Raw genomic sequence first — 21186 nt, forward strand, 5'->3', positions numbered from 1 at the left:
GTGCCTAGCACAGTGTCTGACAAATAACAGGTGCTTCTAACTAGCAGGGGAGTGAATGAATGAGGGCTGAGCTTTGGCTCCTAAACCCAATTCCAGGGCCACATCAGGGCCCTGGGCTTACTCAGGTCAGAGCTTCAAGGGCCTCAGGGGACACCATCTTTGGATGCACAAGTGGACTGGGTATTCTGGCTGGCACCCTAGGGAACTCAGCAGCCTCCTGGCAAAACAGTCCAGAGAGTAGGGGTAGCTTGGGGCAGGGGCAGCCGCTTTCAGCAAGCCCCGTGAGCTGGTCAAACCGAAGGCCAAGCCAGTTCTGTCGGTCAGTGTGGTAGGGTGAGTGGAGTACACACTCACACAGACATGTGTACAAATAGTTAAATCTCACCAAGCAAATTCTTTATGCCTAAGAATTCTTGTTTTGCTTTTTTCCTTTTCTTGTCAGAGACAAGATGTCCTCAACAGAGGGGCAAAAATAGGTGTCTAGACATCTAAATTCATTAAAAGAGACAGCAGAGAGAGTCTGTAAATCATTGGAACAAAGAATATTTTTTCTAGCAAACCAGAAACAAAGTAGTTGTTACATTCCTCTCCATAACACTGGTCCTGCTACAATGCTGGAGTGAAGAGGCAGCAGCCACGGAGGCCAGGCCAAGCCGCTCTGCCCACATGGCTCTTGACCAGTCTTATCATACCTGAAGCCCTGGCCCGGGATAGAAACAATGTGACAGGAGGGGCCTTGAGGCCAGTGACCTCTATGAATCATAGAAAGAAAATGGCACGCCCCAAACAAATACACCTTGTTTCTCTAACCTGATGCCTTGTGGGTAGAGTAAGGAGGTTATAGAAGCAGCTTTATTTAAATATCACAGGAGAAAAATTTGAAGAGTCTGTCCACAGACATAAGCCAATCAAATTCAGAGCAGAGAAACACAGAGAGTCCCTTGGTTAGCGCTGCAAACAAGTTTCTCTCCTCCCAGACTTGCTCCTGCCATAAAATAGATTTCTAGGCGGAGATTAAATGCAGGTCTTGGCAGACTGCGTGGGAGGTAGGCCCTGTAAGCATGAGCCTTCTTCCTGGTGGTCTCAGGGATTCGTTGCTGTCAGGCAGCAGCACAGCGTCAACGAGGAAGGAGAGTGAGGGAGGGAGGGAAAAGGGAGGAAAGCAGCCAGGGTCAGGAGGCGAGGCTAAAGCCAGTAGTTGGGGGTGTGGCCTCTCACAAGTTTTGGAGAGCACGTGATCCTATGCAAACAAGGGTTTCCTCTTGTAGTAAGGGGTGAGTGGCTGTCCTCCTGTGTCCCTCCAGGGAAACTGGGAAGGCCCCTGACTTGCTGTTCTCTGCTTCCTCAGGGAGATGGGCTATGTGCTGGTTACCACCAGCAGAAGGATGCCAAAGAGGCGTCAGGGCAGGCTACGTCCTCGACCAACACTGTGCTCCCACAGTGGAGAATAACACTTCAGAACCAGGGCCACCTGCTCCGTCCTGAGGCTCCAGCACAAAAATCCTGAGGCCTGTCTTCCTATTCCCCACCAACTGGAGTGACTCTGAGACATAGTTTGAACGTATCATCTCCTGCTAGTATTGTTTAGGGCGTCTCATCGTCTCCTAGAGGTGAAATTCCCAAGGCCTTGATCTACACACAGGTCCCTTCCTGACCTGGGCCCGGCGCTGCGCCACTCGAAGCTCGTCCTCTTTCCCCCACCTCTAAAGCTCCAGTCAGAGTAAAGAGCCTGCTGTTCCCTGAACCTGCCAGGCTATTCTACATCTCAGCGTCTTCGGTTGTGCTCTTTTCTATGCCTCCAATGTCTTTTCTACCTGCTACCAAGTATCTCTTCCAGTTTCAGATATCAGCCAAAGCACCACCGCCACCATGAACTATCTCCAGCAGAGTCCGGTTTGCTTATGGTCCCCTCTCTTACCTCCCAGAATGTCAGCAACTGGAGGGCAGGGACTTTGTCTATTTTGTTTCCCACTGCATCCTGGTGTCCAGAGCAGTGCCTGGACCACTGCAGGCACCTGTTAAATGTTTGCTGAAGGAAGGACAAGGAAGGACTGAGTCTCTGCACTGATGGCACTGCTCCTAGGCTGTGGGTCCCAACGGGCAAGATCTGGGTTGTACTCATTTCTGCATCTCCCAGAGGCTGGGCATTTAGCAAAAGTGGACATGCGAGAGAGGGAATGAGTGATGAGTACTCATGGGGACACAGAGCTCACAGTTCTGGCATTTCCCCAAGAATAAGTCACCTCCAGCGTTCTGTTCTGTGTTAGAGCCTCTTTTTCCTTCTTTCATGTTGTCCGTGAGAAGAGTTACCTTTCAAATGAGGCATGTTCTAAATTCCCCTTCAAGCAGCACAAGAAGGTTGGGCTAGATTATCTTACACACTTGGCTAACCCTAAAAGTCATGGCTGCTAAACTGTCAGGGCCTATACTCAAAAGTGCTGCTCCACTTCAATTTGTGTTTGAGAAAGAAGCTTGTCTAGAGAGCACAGACCTTGGAAATAATACAGACTCATCCTATCATCGTACGTTTGAGGGACTCCTTTATTTTGGACTTTCTGTTTATTTGCATTATCTACCACAGGATGGGGGGAGGGGCAGAGGGGGAAGGCTGGTCACAGAAAGCCTTAGGTAGTGTGTCAGGAGGCTTGATTCCAGTGCCTTTGAGCAGGTCCTTCTCCTCTTTGGCAATGAGGGGAGTTGGACTAAATCGTCTCTGAAGACCTGTAAACTTGCAGAAATAATAAAATCCTGTGCTATGCATATTCACACACGAGCACCTTACCCTGCTTGGACCTGCACAGATATTACATTTAAATATGGTAAAAAAAAAAAAACTTACTATTTTTTTTCTTAAGAATGAATAAAAGAGTCACCATACGAAACATGCTGCCCACAAATTCTCAACTAGTAGCTGTTCCGATTGTCTAAAGCAGCTTCTTTAAGACGAGAACTTATAATTACACCGCACACAGACACACATAGTACTGGCAAGATTATGTCCATCACAGACCAACGGGACGTGTGTGTGAGGCAGGTGGATACGTAATGCATTTAATCATGCCTTAAAACACAAATATTCCAAGTGGGCTTTGGATCACCGCTGCGAGGAGAACGTGGGTCAAACCTCGGGTAGCATGAGAAGAGCAGGGTTAATACATGCGGAGCGTAGGCTAATAGATTTTCTGGTCACGTCCTGGCAGCGGTCAGAGAGCGTGCATGCATTCCATGGAGCATTTATGGGCTCACTCGCACTAGTCTATGACAATTTTATTTAATCATAAAAATATAATAGTAGTCAAATCTTTTTGTAGTTTCAGTTTACTGCTTTTTCGAGTGAAATAAATGGTCTCTCAGATTTCTTTTGCTTTCATCTCGCTGCTCTAAGTACAGTAGGATAAGGTTCCAATTAAGACCCATTAAATGTTCACATTGATTCATGTGAGCCATTTTCCAGTTTCTTTTCCTAACACAATCTCAATGCACCTCTGAGTTATCTCTGTGGTGTGTTTTCAGTTTAGCAGTTGCCCGTACAAAAGAAAATTATTTGGGTGTGAGGTCTCCCTTCCTCCTACTTCTCCAGCCCAAAGTGGTGAGTGGAGATTCTCCTTCAGTGCCCTCCAGACAAGCATATGTTTATCACCTGTCAGGTATGTCCAACTGAACAAGGCATGCCCCTCGGGGGAGGGAGCTGGCAGCTGGCCAGAGCCAGACTGACCCTCCCAACCCCCCGGCAGATATGCCAGAGCAGTGCACTGAGCCCAGATATCTACAAGAGGATCCCCTGGTGCTTCTACATCTTTGGGGTCCACAGAGGAACCCTGTAGTCAGGGGACACACAGAGCTTTCTCCAGCTTCTCACTGGGTGGGACACATACTCAGACAGCAGAGATGGCCCATCTAGGGCGATATCAAGTGTCAGGGCTAACTGAGTGCATACCCCGTGGCTTCTTCCACTAAGAACAGGGAATCTGGAGGCAGACAATGAACGTTTCAACAACATCACCGTTACCATCGGCTCTGGCCCAGGGAACGTGCTCATCACTGTGCACATGGTCTGACTTGACACAACAACGCCGTCAGTGTTCTCGGGGTATCCCCATTTGACAGACGAGGAAACGGGCTTATGCAGGACCGCAGAGCTAGTAAGTGGTACGGCTGGGACCAGAACTTAGGTCGCCAGGCTCCAGAGTGCGTGCTCCTTTTAACCAGCTGTCAAAACATACTACCGATGCCTCAAAGCAGGGGCCAGCGCATGCGCTGCTGCCACGACGGGGCTCACACCCCAGGCTCTCTGACGCGGTGTGTGGCATCCGATGGCCATTTAATAATGCCTTAAAAAGGGACTACTTTACTACTACTTTACTAATAATGCCACTAAAGGGACATGTTCCCAAAGGAACTGCATGTGAAGAGATTTAAGAAAAATATTTAAAGATGCCCTCAGGAAACGTGTTATTAAAATGAATGAATGGTACGATAGTTTGGGAGTCTTTAAGTACAGATCTTCCTGCAGTGTGCTTTCTTAGAGTGGGGCATACCTGTCAAAAAACTTTAACCCAAATCCTAAGTCAGAGTAGATCTGCCATGACGATGCCACCAACTTGATGAGCAAAGACCCCACAGGCATCCACTGTCATAGCTGAGAGTTCAGTCTGAGTCCTGAGTAATAAGGATGACATTTACTCTCCCCAACAGCCCTCTGAGTTAGGACTTGTCTCTACGCTGTAGTTAGGGAGAGTGACACTCAGGAGAGCCTGCCTATGTTTATCATCCGAGGGAAGAGAGGGGCTGGGATATGATCCTAAATCCTCCCCCAAAGCTTTCTCTCACATACCACTGTTTTCTCAAATAGAGTATTTGCCAAATCTTTAAACACAGTCGTTTTCTTTGGATCTCAGAACTACTGGTTCCAGCAAAAACGAAACTAAGTTCCTCTTAGAATAAATTAGAAGACAAATAATCCACGGTGAAAAAGAAATGGCTCTTCAATTTTTAGCTAAAAGTCAGGTCAGGAGGTTTGGTCAGTGAAACAGAAGTATTGTATCTTTCAAAATCTGGGACCATTTTAACCTTTTCTGCAATATTATGCCTAAGGAGAGATGTATCATCGCAACGCCCAATCACTCATTAAACAAATGTTTATTAGGTAATTGCTATGTGCCAGGCACTGCTGTAGGACTGGAGACAAAGACTCTGCTCTCAAGGTACTTCCATTCTAGTGGGATGGGGTGGGGATGGGAGTGGGGATGGGGAGACAGACGAAAGAAATATACGGCAGGAAGGCAATAAGTAGATAAAGAAAAATAAAGTAAGGTAAAGGGGAAACAGTAACCATGGGGCTTATCTACTGTTTTAGATACTGTGGTAGGGGAAGGCCAGATAACATGACATCTGAGAAGAAAATCTGGAAGCCTCTCCAAACCATGCTGATTTCTGAGGGAAAAGTATCCGAGGTAGAAAGCAGCAAGGACAAAGGCTTGAGGTGTGTTTGTGGAACAGCAAAGAGACCAGCTGTGGCCAGAGTGGATAGTTGTGAATGCTCTACTTAGAAATGAAAATGATTAAATTTACTTATGTTGGTCTGGCCGTGAATTCACACTTCATCTCGGAATTATATATCCATCCCCTATCGGAGTAGGAAGGGCTCTTTGGAGCACCTGGCCTCTTTCTACAGACTGGAAAGTGAAGCCCAGAGAGGGGTGGCGACTTGCCCAGGATCACTCAGCTGTAGCTGCCCTCACTGCCGCACCAGCGTTCGTTCCAGGGTCATGGGCTTTCCGGGACTCACAAGGGTCTTGATAGAATTTCCTATCTCAGGAGAGGGGTTTTCTTTGTGATTATACTCTAATTCTTTATAATCTGTCTTGGTGATTTGTGAAAAAGGTCCCTCGGTGACTGAAGACCGAACTGGAGGCAGGCCCAGAAAAATGAGATCTACCACTGGTCAGGAGTTAAACCTGGTAAGACATTCCTTCTGGCATCATTTTCTTATGCACATTTGATGTCCCAACAGAGGACTAACAGGTTTGTGCACACAGCTGTCCTGGTAATATTCATCCTGTTCAGAGGGTCTGGGTGCGGGTACTTTGGGAAGAGGGTGCCGACGGTTTATTTCTGGCTTCCGTAGTGTGTCTCCACAGCTCTGCCTCATCTTGGGATGGAACCCAGAAGGGAATGATTAGCTTCGTGTCACCCTGCGGTTTAACTAAACTAGCCTTCAGAATGACCCTACTCCCGCTCCTGGTATCACAACCATGCTGAAGGGGCTTAGTGGGTTCCCGACTTTTTATAGTCCCACTGAGATGAAGCTATAGTTAGCTTTCAACTTCAAAGTTTTAATGTTAGATTTCAATACAGTTATTTTACAGGAATGTTCTGTATCTGAGTGCCTCAAAAATGAGAACCTGAGAAAACTGGTCAAGGAAGGACAGTTTATCTGTAGGATTCTGTTTTTTTCAGATCACTGTGTCAGAATTATGAATTTAGCCCACTGCTGAAGCAGGTGTATTATTTAGTGCTGTGAAGATGTGGTTAACAGGGCAAGCAGGGATAGCAACGGCTCCTTTCATGAGCATTCACTGCGGGTCAGGCCCTATGCTGTCTCACCCAATTCGCACAACAAACTGGGAAGCAGTGGTGACACCTCCATTTTACAGATGACAAAACTGAGGCTCAGCGGTCAGTAACTTGCCCAAAGTCATCGTGCTAGCATAGAGCAGGATAGGATTTCCAAGCCAGTTGACTTTATAACCTATGCTCTTACCTTCTATGACATCTGACTTTTAGAACCACTGGAGATCGAGTTCAAAACCTCAGCTGCGGACTGACAATGTGAATCCATTCAGGTACCACCCTAACTACTGCTGCATCGACCACAAGCAGGAGGATCTGTGCGAACTGCAAGTGTTACAAATTAGGAAGCAATCCCACACAAAGGGGGAAGAATGCTCCTTTCTCAGTTACCCAGGGCAAGGATCCGTGGCCAGGGCTAGTGCTGAGTGGTGAAAGTGGCCATCCGAGGGCTCTGCAGGGGCTGCCGTCTGCTCCTGCTGCCCACCCTGCGAAGGCAGCCAGGCGGTTCCTTGCAAGCCCTCAGGTGCTCTACCTGGTGTGAGCATGTGGTGCTCAAACCACCCTCGTGTTGGAAAATTCATCCAAAGAGATGAGGTTAGAGGGCTTCAGAGGGGAGGGGAGTGGGGGAATGGGATGGACTGGTGATGGGTAGTAAGGAGGGCACGTATTGCATGGTGCACTGGGTGTTACACGCAAGTAATGAATCATCGAACTTTACATCAGAAACCAGGGATGTACTGTATGGTGACTAACACAATATAATAAAAAAACATTAAAAAAAAGGTGCCTTTTATTTGGCTTCTGTGAAATTGGTGACTTTTAATATAATCAGCCCAAACTGCTAACTGGCAAATTTCTCCATTCTAATACTAGCCAGATCACTCACTACAAGTGTTAAATGTTTAGACAGGCAGAAGTTATGTATAGTTAGGAAGGTTACTGTTCTCTTTTTGGGGAAAAAAACCCCCACATTTTTCTTTGGTACTATAATAAAGAAGTAACTCCAAAATGGTTATATTGTTGAAATTGTTAAGCTTTCCTTAGACATGATACATTTTCATTTTATGACAGGAACTGCATCTGTCACACAAAGAAAGAGGATACAGAAGGCTGAATGCTTGTGTGACAGCTAAAGGAGGCGCTGCCAACACAGGGAGAACAGGAAGGCCTCAAACGCTGGCGTTTCTGCCCCGAGCCCCCACAGCCGACTCCATTCATGGGCTCGCATGGGGCCGGGGAGTTTACCAAATGGGTGTGACCTAGCCCCATCTGCCTTTGAGAAAAACAAAGACTGAAGTTAAGAATGTTTGAGTAGGAATTAGGCCCCTTCTGAAAGTTCTCAAAGCTGAAACGGAGCTCTGGAGAACTGCCACTCTGAAGACATCACTCCGCTTCCCTCCCCCGCGGATGGTGTGCCACTAGGAAAGTGCCTTGTTTCTGTTTTCAGGGGAACGTCTGAGGCGAGCACAATAGATACATTTCAGATGTGTTTCGTCAATTAGCGTTTAGGTTTTCCTACTAAGACATCAGATTACAAAAGACCTGGGAAATGCATGTCACCCAGCTCAGGCAGAATCTAGTCTCAAAGGCTTCACTGTCCCGCTTACTCGCCTGTTCTGATCCCCCCAGAAGCGGTGCAGCTTCTTGAACAGTGCAGGGCAGATGACTGTGTGATCTGCAAGGCCTTCTCTCGGGGAAGCTGGCTGGGGGAGGGGGGCCACACGGATCCTTCCTTTCACCTGCCACAAGAGACTCTGGCTCTGAGAGCTGGGATCTATGGGGTCTTTCCAAATGAAAACGTCACTAACTAAAATGAATATGCAAAGGTGCTTATTCCCAATACGGTAATATACAGGCAGTCAAATAATCTGTCATTCGAGTTAATTTAATTATCAGACCACATTTAATTATTCAATATAAAATGTAAATAAAGTGAAGGGCTGACAGCACATACTAATTATGTTCGTTATAATAATTAAATGGGAAGGGCTTTAGAAAGAGTCATGAAATTGCCATAAAATATAAGGAAGTTTTTGATTAAAAAAACATTTTAATTAGAAACTGCAGCCCGATAGGAAAGAGATGATTGGTTTCATCAAGAATGGGGTATCATATTTATTATCCAGGTTTCTCTTCTCAAGTCATCTTTGGTATCAGGGGGGCTCAGTCTTTCCAGCTAATAGACTAAATGGTGGCAAATAAAAAGTGCCAATCCTTTATGCAAAGCAGTTGCCTAATAAAACAGCCTTAGGCTGTTCAAAAATCTCCTGTCTTATAAAGACACAAGCTGTTTCCCCAGGAGGAAACAGAGGATCCACTGCAGACAAACAGGCCCCGCAAATTAACATGACTTCTGACTAATGATGCAGAAGCATTAAATGAATTGAGCGTCATAATTTCTCCCCTGAAATTCCTCTGATTTAGAGAACATGGCATCAGGTTAAACACATTCGCTTCATAAGGACAGAGGGGAGGTGGAAAGGGCACTGACTGGACCGCCAGTTGTGAGGGGGGGGCGTGCCGGTTCTTGCCTGGCAAGTCCTTTCCTTCCTCCAGCCTCAGTTGCTCCACCTGTAGTTGGACGCAGCTGGACTAGCTATTTCAGAGCCCTTCGGGGAAGGCTCCACGAATCTGCGACGAGAGCTGGGAGGGGAGCTTGAAGCTGTATTGACCACATCCCCTCAGAAAACACTCACTTGGCAAATTACTGGGTTTTGGCGGGGGGGGGGGATTAGAAAGGAAATTTAATAAAACAGGTTTTTAGAATGAAATAAACGATCACCTTTTTAGTTACAGAAAACTCCCCAGTTCTCCTGGGACAGGCACAGCTGTCCTCCTCGGAAGCTCGAGGCTGTCTGCCCCGCGGCCCGAGCCGTGCAGCTGGGTGCCACGGAGCCCAGCCGCGAGCTGGGGTGCACTAGGCTTCGCCGCAGCTGAGACAGCTGTGGCTACAGGCGGCGCCGCAGAGCCGGGCGCCGGACAGCCCACCTGTCAGCCCCTGCTCGTCCGCGTCTGTCCGCGGAGCTCCTCTGCTCACATGCGGGAGTCACGGTATTTTCAGCTTCCAAGGACGAGCTGCCATGGAGGCGGCTAATGAAGCCATCTGCGCTGACAGAATCTGGAGCAGGGCAAGGAGCACCCCAAACACCACAGAATGGCTTGGTCTCCCAGGAGACCAAAATGCTGGTCTGTCTGTGGTTCTAAACTTAGCCCTTAAAATATCACAGACTCATGGAACTCACAAGGGAGATCATCTAGAACAATCCACTTCTTTAAAAAAAAAAATTTTTTTTTAAATTGCAGTAAAATATATATAACATAAAACTTACCATTTTTACCATTTTTAGGCCTACAATCCAGTGGCATTAAGTACACTCCCAGTATCACACAACCATTACCACCATCACTTCCAGAACCAACATATCTCTTTGTACAGTCAAAATGCTCAAGCCTCAAGAGGGAAAATGATTTAAGATCACACAGCTTGGGGTGCCTGGGTGGCTCAGTGGGTTAAGTGTCTGACTCTTGATTTTGGCTCAGGTCATGATCTCAGGTTTGTGAGATCGAGCCCTGCATCAGGCTCTGTGCTGGGCATGGAGCCTGCTTAAGATTCTCCCTCTTCCGCACGTATTGCATGGTGCACTGGGTGTTATACAGAACTGATGAATCATTGAGCCTTACATCGGAAACCGGGGATGTACTGTATGGTGACTAACATAATATAATAAAAAATCATTAAAAAAAAAAAAAAAAAAAAAAAAAAGATTCTCCCTCTTCCTCCCCCTCCCCACTGGGATCTCTCCCTCCCTCTCAAAAAAAAAAAAAAAAAAAAAAAGATCACACAGCTTGTGGCAGAGATGGGGTTAGAACTCAGGCCTTCCATTTGTTAGACTGTAGTCAATTTCATGCTGATAAAACACACTCATTTATACCTTCCCAGGATCTTTATAAGTTTCCTTAATAAGGAACATCGATATGTCCCAGAAGCTCCCCAATGAGCCTTCAGAGTTGCAGAACAGCAGCTTCTCAATGTATTGTCTTGGTAAATGGGCATTATTTTCTGTACCCCAACCCCTGCCAAGATACACATTAGAGATCCCCAAGAGATGGGGTCTGTGACACGTGTGATTTTCTTAAACAACATGAAATGAAATGAAAGGTACACTGAGTTGGACTCTGCAAGACCTGGGTTCTAGTGTTGGCGTTTTAGTGATTCTTCATGTCATGTCCGGGGTCTTACTTCACCTCTTCAAATCCTGGTGCCTTGCTTTGTGAGGCAAAAATACACCTGGTACTTCTAGCCTCGCTGAAGTGCTCATGAGGTACAAAAGTCAACAGGTGGGAAGAACAGTACCAACAATTCTCCAAATATCAGGGGTTATGCTTAGAAACAGCATCTCCATAAGGTGCAGTGTCTCAGTGTTTGACAATTACTACTATTTCTGATCTCTCCTCTACTTTTTATCATATTCTTTCTTCTCATAGATTGTTGCAATTCATCAACTGCCTGGGGCTGAACTGACTTCTCTGATCTTGTCTCCAGTCAGAAGTGGATGTCCAGTTTAGTCTTCAATCTTTCTGGAAGGCAGGTGTCAAAAATGGGGGATCTGGCTTTTTTCCCTTTTCTAACTTCTTCCTCATAGTGAGCTCCACTTTCGACAATTATCTCCATATCCCTGCTGCATTTTCTTCCCCAGCTGACAAGCCACAGCACACCTGTCTCCTGCCTGTGCCACCCGGTACTCTCTCTGCCTGCTTCCTCTTGTCCCAGTGTGCCCACTCACTGCTCTGCCACCTGGTCCAAGTCACAGCTTCCATGCCATCTCCAAATACCAGTTCCCTTGACCTCGTTTCCCATTCATTCTGGTAGGCCCGCAAGAAGCTTAGGGGGTATGCTCGATCTACTGGACAGGACCAGTCTGTGATCTGGCAGCGGCAGAAAAACTCTGAAATCCCACACAATTCTGAGTTCAGTAAATTCATCACAAAAGAGTTGGCTTAAGCAAAAGTTTCAAATCACCCCCAAACAAGGATGTGCTGAAGGAGCTGAACTCTTGCTAAGTAACTGTAACATAGCAAAATACTATCACACACACAAATTACTCACCTCTTTACAAGTGCAGCAGAGAGCATCATGATATATGATGAACAACTTTAGTACAAAGCAGGAAATGGTCTGGTAAACCATGGGCTGTCTACATAAGATAAAGCCATGCAGCCAATAAAAATGATATTCACACAGTGTGTGTCAACTGTACTTGAATAAAAAAAGATACTCACAAAGAATGATTTTGATATACAGATGGCGACTGACTTACAATGGTTCAACTTACAATTTTTCAACTTTATGAAAGCAATACACATTCAGTAGAAACTGTACTTTAAATTTTGATCTTTTCCCAGGCTAGTGATATGATACTTTCTGGAGATGCTGGGCGGCGGCAGCTCCCAGCCAGCACCGCCCCTCCTCAGCCTCCAGTCAACCATGATCATGACGGTAAACAACTGATAGACGTAACAACCATTCTGTACTCAGAAACCACTCTGTTTTTCACTTTCACTACAGTATTCAATGAACTAAATGAGACATTCAACGCTTTATAAAATAGGCTTTGTGTTAGATGACTTTACCCAACTGTAGGTTATTGTAAGTGTTCTGAGCATGCTGAAGGTAGGTGAAGTGTGTCGAGTGCATTTTCCACTGAAGATTCTTCTTTTCTTTTCTTTTCTTTCTTTCTTTTCTTTCTTTCTTTCTTTCTTTCTTTCTCTTTTTTTCTTTCTTTCTTTCTTTTCTTTCTCTCTTCCTTCCTTTCCTTTCCTTTCCTTTCCTTTCCTTTCCTTCCTCCTTTCTCCTTTCCTTTCCCTTTTTAAAAGATTTTTATTTATTTATTTGACTGAGAGAGACAGCCAGCGAGAGAGGGAATACAAGCAGGGGGAGTGGGAGAGGAAGAAGCAGGCTCCTATCGGAGGAGCCTGATGTGGGACTCGATCCCAGAATGCTGGGATCACGCCCTGAGCCGAAGCCAGACGCTTAATGACTGTGCCACCCAGGTGCCCCTCACTGAAGATACTTTCAACTTATGATGGGTTTATCGGGACATAACCCCAGTGTAAGTAGAGGAAGACCTGTAATGTTAAGTGTATAAACTGGGACTTAAGTGTATGCACGGTATGATGTCAGCTGTGTAAAATATTCACAGAGGGATGGTGGCGTGTGAGACAGTGAAGGTCGTCATAAGGCACAAACTTCCAGTCACAAGATAAACAGTTCTGGGGATGTAATGTACAGCACGATGACTAGTACTGTATCATACATCTGAAAGTTGCTAAGATAGCAGATCTTAAACATCTGTAACTTTGTGAGGTGATGGATGCTCACTAAACTTACTATGGTAATGATTTTGTATAATATGCATATATCAAATTATCGGTTTGCACACTAAAATGAAGAGTTATATGTCCATTATATCTCAACAAAACTGGAAAAATATTCATAGAAAAGGGACTGAAAGGGAACTTGCCAAAATGGTAACAGTGGCTATCTCAGGACTATCAGGAATAACTGTGGTTCCATCTTCTTCTCTACACTTGCCTTTTTCATGATGAGTAAGGAACACATTTGTAATGAGAAAAATAAAAACAAACTTCTTAAGGAAAATAAAATGCAATTTAGTAGGCTGAATGAATACACATGAAGAAAAGAAAATCACACAGATTTCCCTCAGCTTTCCTTGCCTGAGCAACTTGTAAGAGACTCATGAACCTGCTGGGCCTGGTGCATGAAAAGGACAAAGCACCAGTACCTGGGGGTGCTAGCAAGGGGAGAGCATGGCCAGTACGCTTCTGCGGCACGTTGAGGGGTGGTGGTGGCTGCCCTCCTGGCAACGGTGTCTGAAAAAGGGAAACTTTTCCATGTATGACACTTGTTCCGGAAAGGGTCCACATTTTCTGTATTTTAATCATGGAAATCCTTCTAGAATGGACTGCATGTTCCTCAACCTTCTTAAAAGGGAATTCAGAGAACATACATTTTGCCTCCATGCTCATTCAGAGTTAGCACTGAGGACATTAAGAATCTTGGAACTAAAATACAGGGTTTAGTGTCCCTTTGAACCCAGATGACTGTAATTTCTGAGTTTGGGGCCCTGCCTTATTTTTTTTTCTTTCCTCTTTTTCCTTATCAGGTAGACAGTTTCGGCTCCTCACCTTGTACTTGGCTCTGTCGCTCTAACCAACTCCTATGTCCTAGTCCAGTTTGCTGTAGGTGGAATAGATCTAATAAGCACGATTGTTAGAGATTTGCCTAAATTAAAACTTCTTAAGGTTTGAGTGAGGATTAAGCGTTGTCCAGAGCCCTTTTTTTTTCTTTTCTTCTTTTTTTAAAAAAGATTTTATTTATTTATTTGACAGAGAGAGAGACAGCCAGCGAGAGAGGGAACACAAGCAGGGGGAGTGGGAGAGAAGCAGGCTCCCAGCAGAGCAAGGGAGCCCGATGCTGGGCTCAATCCCAGGACTCTGGGATCACGCCCTGAGCTGAAGGCAGACGCTTAAGGACTGAGCCACCCAGGTGCCCCCAGAGGCCTTCTTCTCAGCTATCATCCATACAGTTAAGGTTGCAGAAGGTTTTAGATAAATGAGGATGTCAGGAACTACTATTTGATGTTAGTTATGCCATTATTCTGGTTTTAAAAATAAAGAGAAATAAAGTACTCATTATTATTATTATTGTTGTTATATTTTTTTACAAAATTGGTAACATAGTCTTCCTAACTTCTTAAAGCAGCAGAACCCTATTTACAAATGAACCTTGCTTGGAAACCACATCATCCAAATAGTTAAAAGAAAAACTACTCTGGGTGACTCAAAGGGGAGAAGCCCAAGTCCTGCCTTCTCAGGCCTCCCTCCGACACCACCTAGCAGCCCCTAAGCACCTAGGCGGAAGCCAAACGCCAAGAGCAGCTTCGGAAAGCATGTGACTCTAATACTACCTGCAAAGTGCCCCAGGCTGAGAGATGCAGTCCACCTCACCAAAACAAAACGAAGATATGGACAGAACATCAGAACCTACGTGGTAAGGGTGTGATGCTTCTGTGCAGTGAACGTTTCATTAGAAATATTTACTTTTTGTAGCTCTAAGAGGAGGTCTTGGTGCTAATCTAGTGCTGATCACATCTCTTCGGATAGAATAAGTCAGAGACCTGTCCCTGGAGCCTGGTTAAAGGGCCTCACGCAGGACAGATGCGTTCCAGCAGGCTGGCCTGCCTTTTCTCACTCCACTACCTCACACTCCCAGTGTTGGCGAGCAGTCTCAGGAAGCGTCCGGGGCCTCCTACCTGGTTATCCGGGTGGTTGACGGTGAAGTAGCCCACACAGACGATGACCTCATGAAGGAGGCTTTCACAGGAGACTTGGCTGCAGTGGCCCAGTAGGGAGCTGGCGATGTGCCGGAATGCAAGGGACAAGCCCTCTGCCCCTACAATAGACTGACAACGACAAGGAGCAGTTAGAACTCCTCAGCCCGGGGAGAGGCAGGGTAGCAAATCACAAAGCAAGACTGGACTCTGTGCACTTTCTGCTCTGGTGCTGGAAAAGCACGGGAAATTTCTAGAGCACTATGTTTCAGAGTTCAGTTCGGGGACTCCTGCTGTAATACATGACCATAATAAATGCAACGCTTAACCTGGAAAGAGACATGGAGACATCCTCTTACTATGTGGATCAAGACACGATCTACCTAAAGCATGGTTATTTAGTCCATCTGGAGTAAGTAATTTCCTCTCATCGTACAAATAGTCTCACTGTAGAAAATTTGGAAAAATATAAAATACTAGGATTCTGTGAATCTACCATTTAGCTAGCTTCAAATACTTTTTATTTTTTTCTGAAGGGGAAAATATTTTCTTGAACACAGGGACGAAAACACAATTCTAATTACTGATGTTCAAATAGGAAAGCAATATAAATAACAACTGGTTAGTATTCAAATAAACAGCTCTAGAAACCCAACGTTCCCAAAAGAATGTAAAAAAACCAACACCCTGCCTCCCCCCAATAAAAACAAACCACGAAGCCCCCTCAACTGTGAGGCTTCTGGGATCCTTTCTCCAGACAGGCAAAAGGCTGTTGTTGGTGGGCGACGCGGGAGGAGAGCCTCACTCTGTCTGTGCAGCCTGAAGCTTCTATTTAATAAACATGTCAAACAGACAGAGCGACAGGAGGGCAAAGGGGAGAGGCAATACACTCGCAGCCGACGCTGGAATGAAGCCCCGCTGCCGGCCTGTGGGAAAAGGCAGCGTTCTAAACTCATCTCTTGATTTGAGGTCTTGGTGGGCTTGAACCACGGCAGATACGTTGCAGCCTGGAAGTTGCAATGAATTCACTTTGCCTAACGGTGGTGAAACACAGTCCTGTGAGTGAGTATTGCTGAAATAAAATCACCACTAAATTTTAAGAGTCTCAGTTTCATTGCCAGGAGACAAAATGTTTTTCAAGCCCCAAAGAGGCTTCACAAGAGCTTTGTTCCTTTAAATCAAGTAGTGACACCTTCTCAGCTCAGCCCTTATTTAATTAGTTGTGTCCAGCATGCTGTGACCCAGTACCCTCTGTTTAACCTTCACTGATAAGAGCAGGTCAAGGGGCATGTAAGTTTGAATATAAAAATTAAACCAATTTTTCAAGGAAACTATATTTCCTTTTTAGCCAGAATTAATTGCCAAGTCAGTACATTGATTTGTTTCTTGAGACCACCTTCAATTGTAAAATCTGTCAAAGTCTATGCGATATACAATATCTGGGATCTCAAGGCCATCTGTGCCAATATGAATTCACAGCGAAATCAGACTCTTTGCTGAAGGGGGAAAAATATTTTGACAGCCTTATTAGTATACAATGAAATGGAACAAGCTAAGAAAATATTCTAATGGATAACCTTTTGTTACTACTACATGATGGGTTCCCACATGAACAGAACACACGGGTTTATGGCTCCACAGAAGTGTGGAGGGGCATTGGGGAATGCTGCTTTCAAAAGTCAACTTTCTTTCTTTTTTTTTTTTTTTTAAGATTTTATTTATTTATTCGACAGAGAGAGAGACAGCCAGCGAGAGAGGGAACACAAGCAGGGGGAGTGGGAGAGGAAGAAGCAGGCTCCCAGCGGAGGAGCCTGATGTGGGGCTCGATCCCCTAACGCCAGGATCACGCCCTGGGCCGAACGCAGACTCTTAACGGCTGTGCCACCCAGGTGCCCCCAAAAGTCAACTTTCTGAATCAACATCTGCAAAAACACTTTGAGGGCCTACTGTGCTAGCTAGCACAGTGCTTCTATATAATCTCATTTAAGCCTCAAACTTGTGAGGTAGGTTTTTTTTTTTTTTAAACATTTTATTTATTTATTTGACAGAGAGAGACAGCCAGCGAGAGAGAGAACACAAGCAGGGGGAGTGGGAGAGGAAGAAGCAGGCTCCCAGCGGAGCAGGGAGCCCGATGCGGGGCTCGATCCCAAGACCCTGGGATCACGCCCTGGGCCGAAGGCAGATGCTTAACGACTGAGCCACCCAGGCGCCCCGTGAGGTAGGTGTTTTTAGTCTATTTTACAGATGAGAAACTGAGTTCGAATGACTTGTCTGAGGTCATAAAACTTGGTAGTATAATGGCTCAAAGTCACATCAGTCTGACTCCAGACCCACAGGTTTGATGAGGATGCCATTACAGCTCTGCACTCTTGTGATGCATTGGTCCTCAAATGGGTCAACATGTCTTACATCTCCTTATTTAACTCTTTCGCAGGTCAGACCATTTATCTCATTTCGATTTCATTCTTCAGTTCCTTTGATCTTCTCAGGCAATTCATAAATTGTCTCCCAGATTTTTCTGAGTTAGACCACTGCTGTACCTAAAATCTCTTTTCCGGTCTTCTATAAACACAGTTCCCAACATCTCATTTTTGAATTGTTGTCTTGATGAGCCAGAACATGAGTTTCTCTGACCATATTTATCATGACAGTACTTTTCTCCCAAAGTCACCCGTTGCTTTATATGCAGGTACCGTATATTCATACTGTATTTACTTGAGCGTTCCATGCTAGGTCAGATGTTCCTCTACATCGATGACCCCGTATGGACATTTTACTTTAGCTGCTAAACAGAGTGCAGTGGTTCAAAAACATGCCTATAAATCTTTGACAGTCCTCCCTCTGAGAGGTGGGGTCTATGCTTTCTCCCCTTGAATCTGGAAGGCTTACGACTGATTTAGCCAAGAGGATGGTTGATATGTAGCTATAGGACTTGTAAGGCAGGGTCATAAAAAGCCATGCAGTTTCTGTTTCTTTTGGAACACTTGTTTTCTGAAGCTTCCTCTTGGGACACTCATTCAGAACCCCAGACACCATGATGTTTTAAGCCCAAGTCACACAGAAAAGCCATACATAGCATCTTTGGCCAATAGTCCTTGGTGAACCTAGACTTTTAAGTCATCCCAGGCATCAAACAGGAGAGTGAAGGAGCCTCCAGATAATTTTAGCTGCCAGCTATCTCTGTCAACCTGTCCCTCCATTCCTCCACTTGCTGTTTGAGGCTCTTGGCCGAAACCCTATGTCATGGAGCAGTGATAAGCCACCCCTACCTGAATTCTGGGCCCACAGAATCTGTGATCATAATAAAGTGGTTATTGTCTACTAATTTTTTTTTAATGTATAAAAGTAAATGGAACAATAAGGTAATCGTTGGTAGCTGTATTAGAGCCCTGATGCTAGAAATTCTGGGTGCCCACATATGCTGATGAGGAGTAAGAAAAAATGTGTTGGACCTTGAATATTGAAAGTATGGCAGTCGGGAGGAAGGTTCCTGCAGGCCTTCCTGGCCCACTCACTTGTTAAGGGGAAAAGAGTACCTCGGAATAATGTCTGGGGAGAGAATGAGAAACAGTTATGGCCAAATTGACGAGGATAAAACAGGAGAGTCAGAACAGAGATAAGAAAAGAAGAAAAAAAAACAGAAAGAAAGTCAAGAAAATTATGGAGCTGCACGAAGGACAGAGAGGAAAGAAGCAAATGTCCTGGAGAACTGTTAGGAACCAGCCGAGAAAGGACATTCTACTTGGGGCAGGGCATTTGATTCTAAGAATGGCTCGAACACTCTTGAACCACCCTGGTGTTTTCCCTGCTGCTCTTGACAAAAGTGGCTCAAGTAGGGAATACGTTTCAGGCTGGACATGGTAAGGAGCTAGAGAGGAGAAATCTCGGCTTTTATGTTAAGATGCCATGAAGGACTCCAGAAATAAGCTTAGGATTTTTCTAACATTAATTGGCCATTGTGCCTAAATGCCACTAGGGGAGCAGGGCTGCTTGGAGCTGAGCNNTTCAGGTTCAGCCTGAGCTCACAGGCATGATGTGGGGCGTGCACGGATCTGGGCTCCCCGACACCCAAGAGTGACTGATGTAACGGCCGACTGAATACGGCTGCGTTTGCTCATGACATGGAGCAGCCTGCAGCAGGGTGAATCCTGCTGGGAGCCCTGCAACACCAGAAGCTAAGAGACAGTTTTCAGGTATTTTCTTTTCATAATCCCTGGTGACAAAGGAAATCACTCTACTGGGACTAGCTGATGGGTAGACTGCTGGTCCCCATATTCTGAAGACAAAAACTTAGTGTCTCCTGATTTCCAAGCTGTTTCCACACCGAACACAATGGGCTTGGTTCTTCATAAAACACAGATGTTATGTTCAACCCAGAGGCACGAACCCCTGGCATTTTCTGGAGCAGACGTCTCCTGTTTGCAGTGCGCCTGTAAACTCTCAGAACTTTACAGATTATGTAGTTACCACCTAAGGCCAGTTCAAGTGCTTTGGAACCGAAATGCGTTAACCCTAAAGAGATTTCTGTTCTTGCGATGGGTAAACTAACTCTACAAAGTTGAAAGATATCGAATCCAGTGATAGAACTTACTCACGAATTTCCTGTTGTGAATGGAATGAGAGGAAGACAAGAATTCCACATTTGTCATCAGCTACAAACCAGACGTTTCTTCTACGTGGGAATGGCCAAAGTCTGCCACTTTCATACATTGGTATCTCTATAACCTTTTTCTCTCTGAGCAAAGCAATTCATCTAAATTATGGGCTCATCATCTGCCAAGTTTGTTCCTTTTTTAATGAAATCGCTTGACAGTTAATAAACTGAAAGAGAAGCCTACTCCTTGGGGCTTGCTCTGTTCCAAAGGTTCAGTGTTTTTGAAAATTAAATTTCCTACATGAAAAAAATCTATTTCTAAGCTGACAGTCTGGTGTTAGAGCATAAAGCAATTTTTCTTTCTTCAGCTATAAAAACTGAATTTATAGGATGTGCACATATGACTACACGTGCACTTTACACTGGGCACCGATCAGTTAAATCATCCACAGAAAGTCCTATCAATCAAAACAATTTATCTAATTTTGGTTCTATTTATGTAAGAAACCACGACTTTCCTTAATATGTAAAAGTTGATGGGATAATAATGCCTTTCTATAAAGAAATCAAGACATGAGTTATTAGTAGCGCAATGGCACAGATTTTGGGGTCAGAAAATCACTGGTACCAGTCCTGGCAAAGCCACGTGCAACCCTGGGCAAATTACTTAACTGTCAGCATTTCCATCTGTAGAATGGGTATAATATTTTGCAGGACTATCATGAGAATAAATGAGAACGCAAATATAGAGCACCTAATATAGTTCCCGGAAGATAGTAGCTTCACAAATGGCATGTATTGTGATTTCCTTTACTGTAATTTATTCCTTATGTCCTAATCCAGGAGAAGAACCTCACGGTATTATCTGTACTAAAACACAAACTCTTGGCTGGTGAACACCAACACTGACCAACGCTTGGTACCTGGAAAGCAGGCAGATCAAGAGCTGCAAAACTGTTGAAGAACTGTAAACTCTGAATGGCCACTTGGACCGTGTTCTGAGTGTAACTCTCCTTGGGACTGGCAGTGCTGGGGTCCGAGATGGTGCCGTGGAAGAGGACACAGTAGAGCATGTGCAGAACTCCAGCCAGGTCCGTGGCCTGAAGAGCAGAGGTCAGTCCTGTGGGATCCTGGCGATTATTGTCAAATATGCTGTACGACCTGACAAAGAAACAGTCAGCTCTTTAAAAGAAGTCTACTTAAGGACGTGAGCATTTTTATAGGTCAAATGGAACAAGACAAGCGGACCGTTAAAAGCAAACCATCTGAGTCGTAGAATAAGGTAACCAGAAATGTCAGGGAATGGACGCAGCCCACAGCCTTGCCCTACCCAGGAGCATGGTGGCCGGCCCTGTTCTCCCCTGGGAGACCAGGCTGCAGCAGCAGTGGCACATGAGCGCTCTTCAGCCAGAGTTGAGGCCCTCACCCGCCCCCTGCCCCCCCCGCCCCGGAGTTTGTAGCCTAGGTAGCCTTGCTTCGTTTAGTTTCTAGGTCCGGGCCAACTGGACAGTCCACGAGAGCTACTGGAACGCAGAAATACCATAGTTTCCTTTCTGGCTACACAAAGGGAATCTTCTCAGGGGAGGCAACTACCACGAAAAGTGTTGGTATACTGTGGTAGGGAGACACTCCACCTGCTTTTGAAAGCACAGTTCCATCATCAAGGAA

The 21186-nt window shown here is 45.3% G+C and overlaps 1 protein-coding gene across 5 annotated transcripts in view; it reads right to left on the reverse strand.

Annotated features, from left to right (window-relative positions):
* The window catches only part of SCAPER (S-phase cyclin A associated protein in the ER), a 527655-nt gene that overhangs the window by 16640 nt on the left and 489829 nt on the right, over nucleotides 1–21186 (reverse strand). For all 5 annotated transcript variants that reach the window (XM_040642943.1, XM_040642940.1, XM_040642941.1 and 2 more), the window contains 2 exons: nucleotides 20442–20679; nucleotides 14907–15056 (listed from right to left, as the gene is read on the reverse strand). In XM_040642943.1, the coding sequence (XP_040498877.1) occupies nucleotides 14907–15056; nucleotides 20442–20679 (388 nt within the window). The remainder of the gene's footprint in view (nucleotides 1–14906; nucleotides 15057–20441; nucleotides 20680–21186) is intronic.

The sequence above is a fragment of the Ursus maritimus genome, unplaced genomic scaffold, assembly GCF_017311325.1.
Source record: "Ursus maritimus isolate PB19 unplaced genomic scaffold, ASM1731132v1 scaffold_27, whole genome shotgun sequence".
Lineage (NCBI taxonomy): Eukaryota > Metazoa > Chordata > Mammalia > Carnivora > Ursidae > Ursus > Ursus maritimus.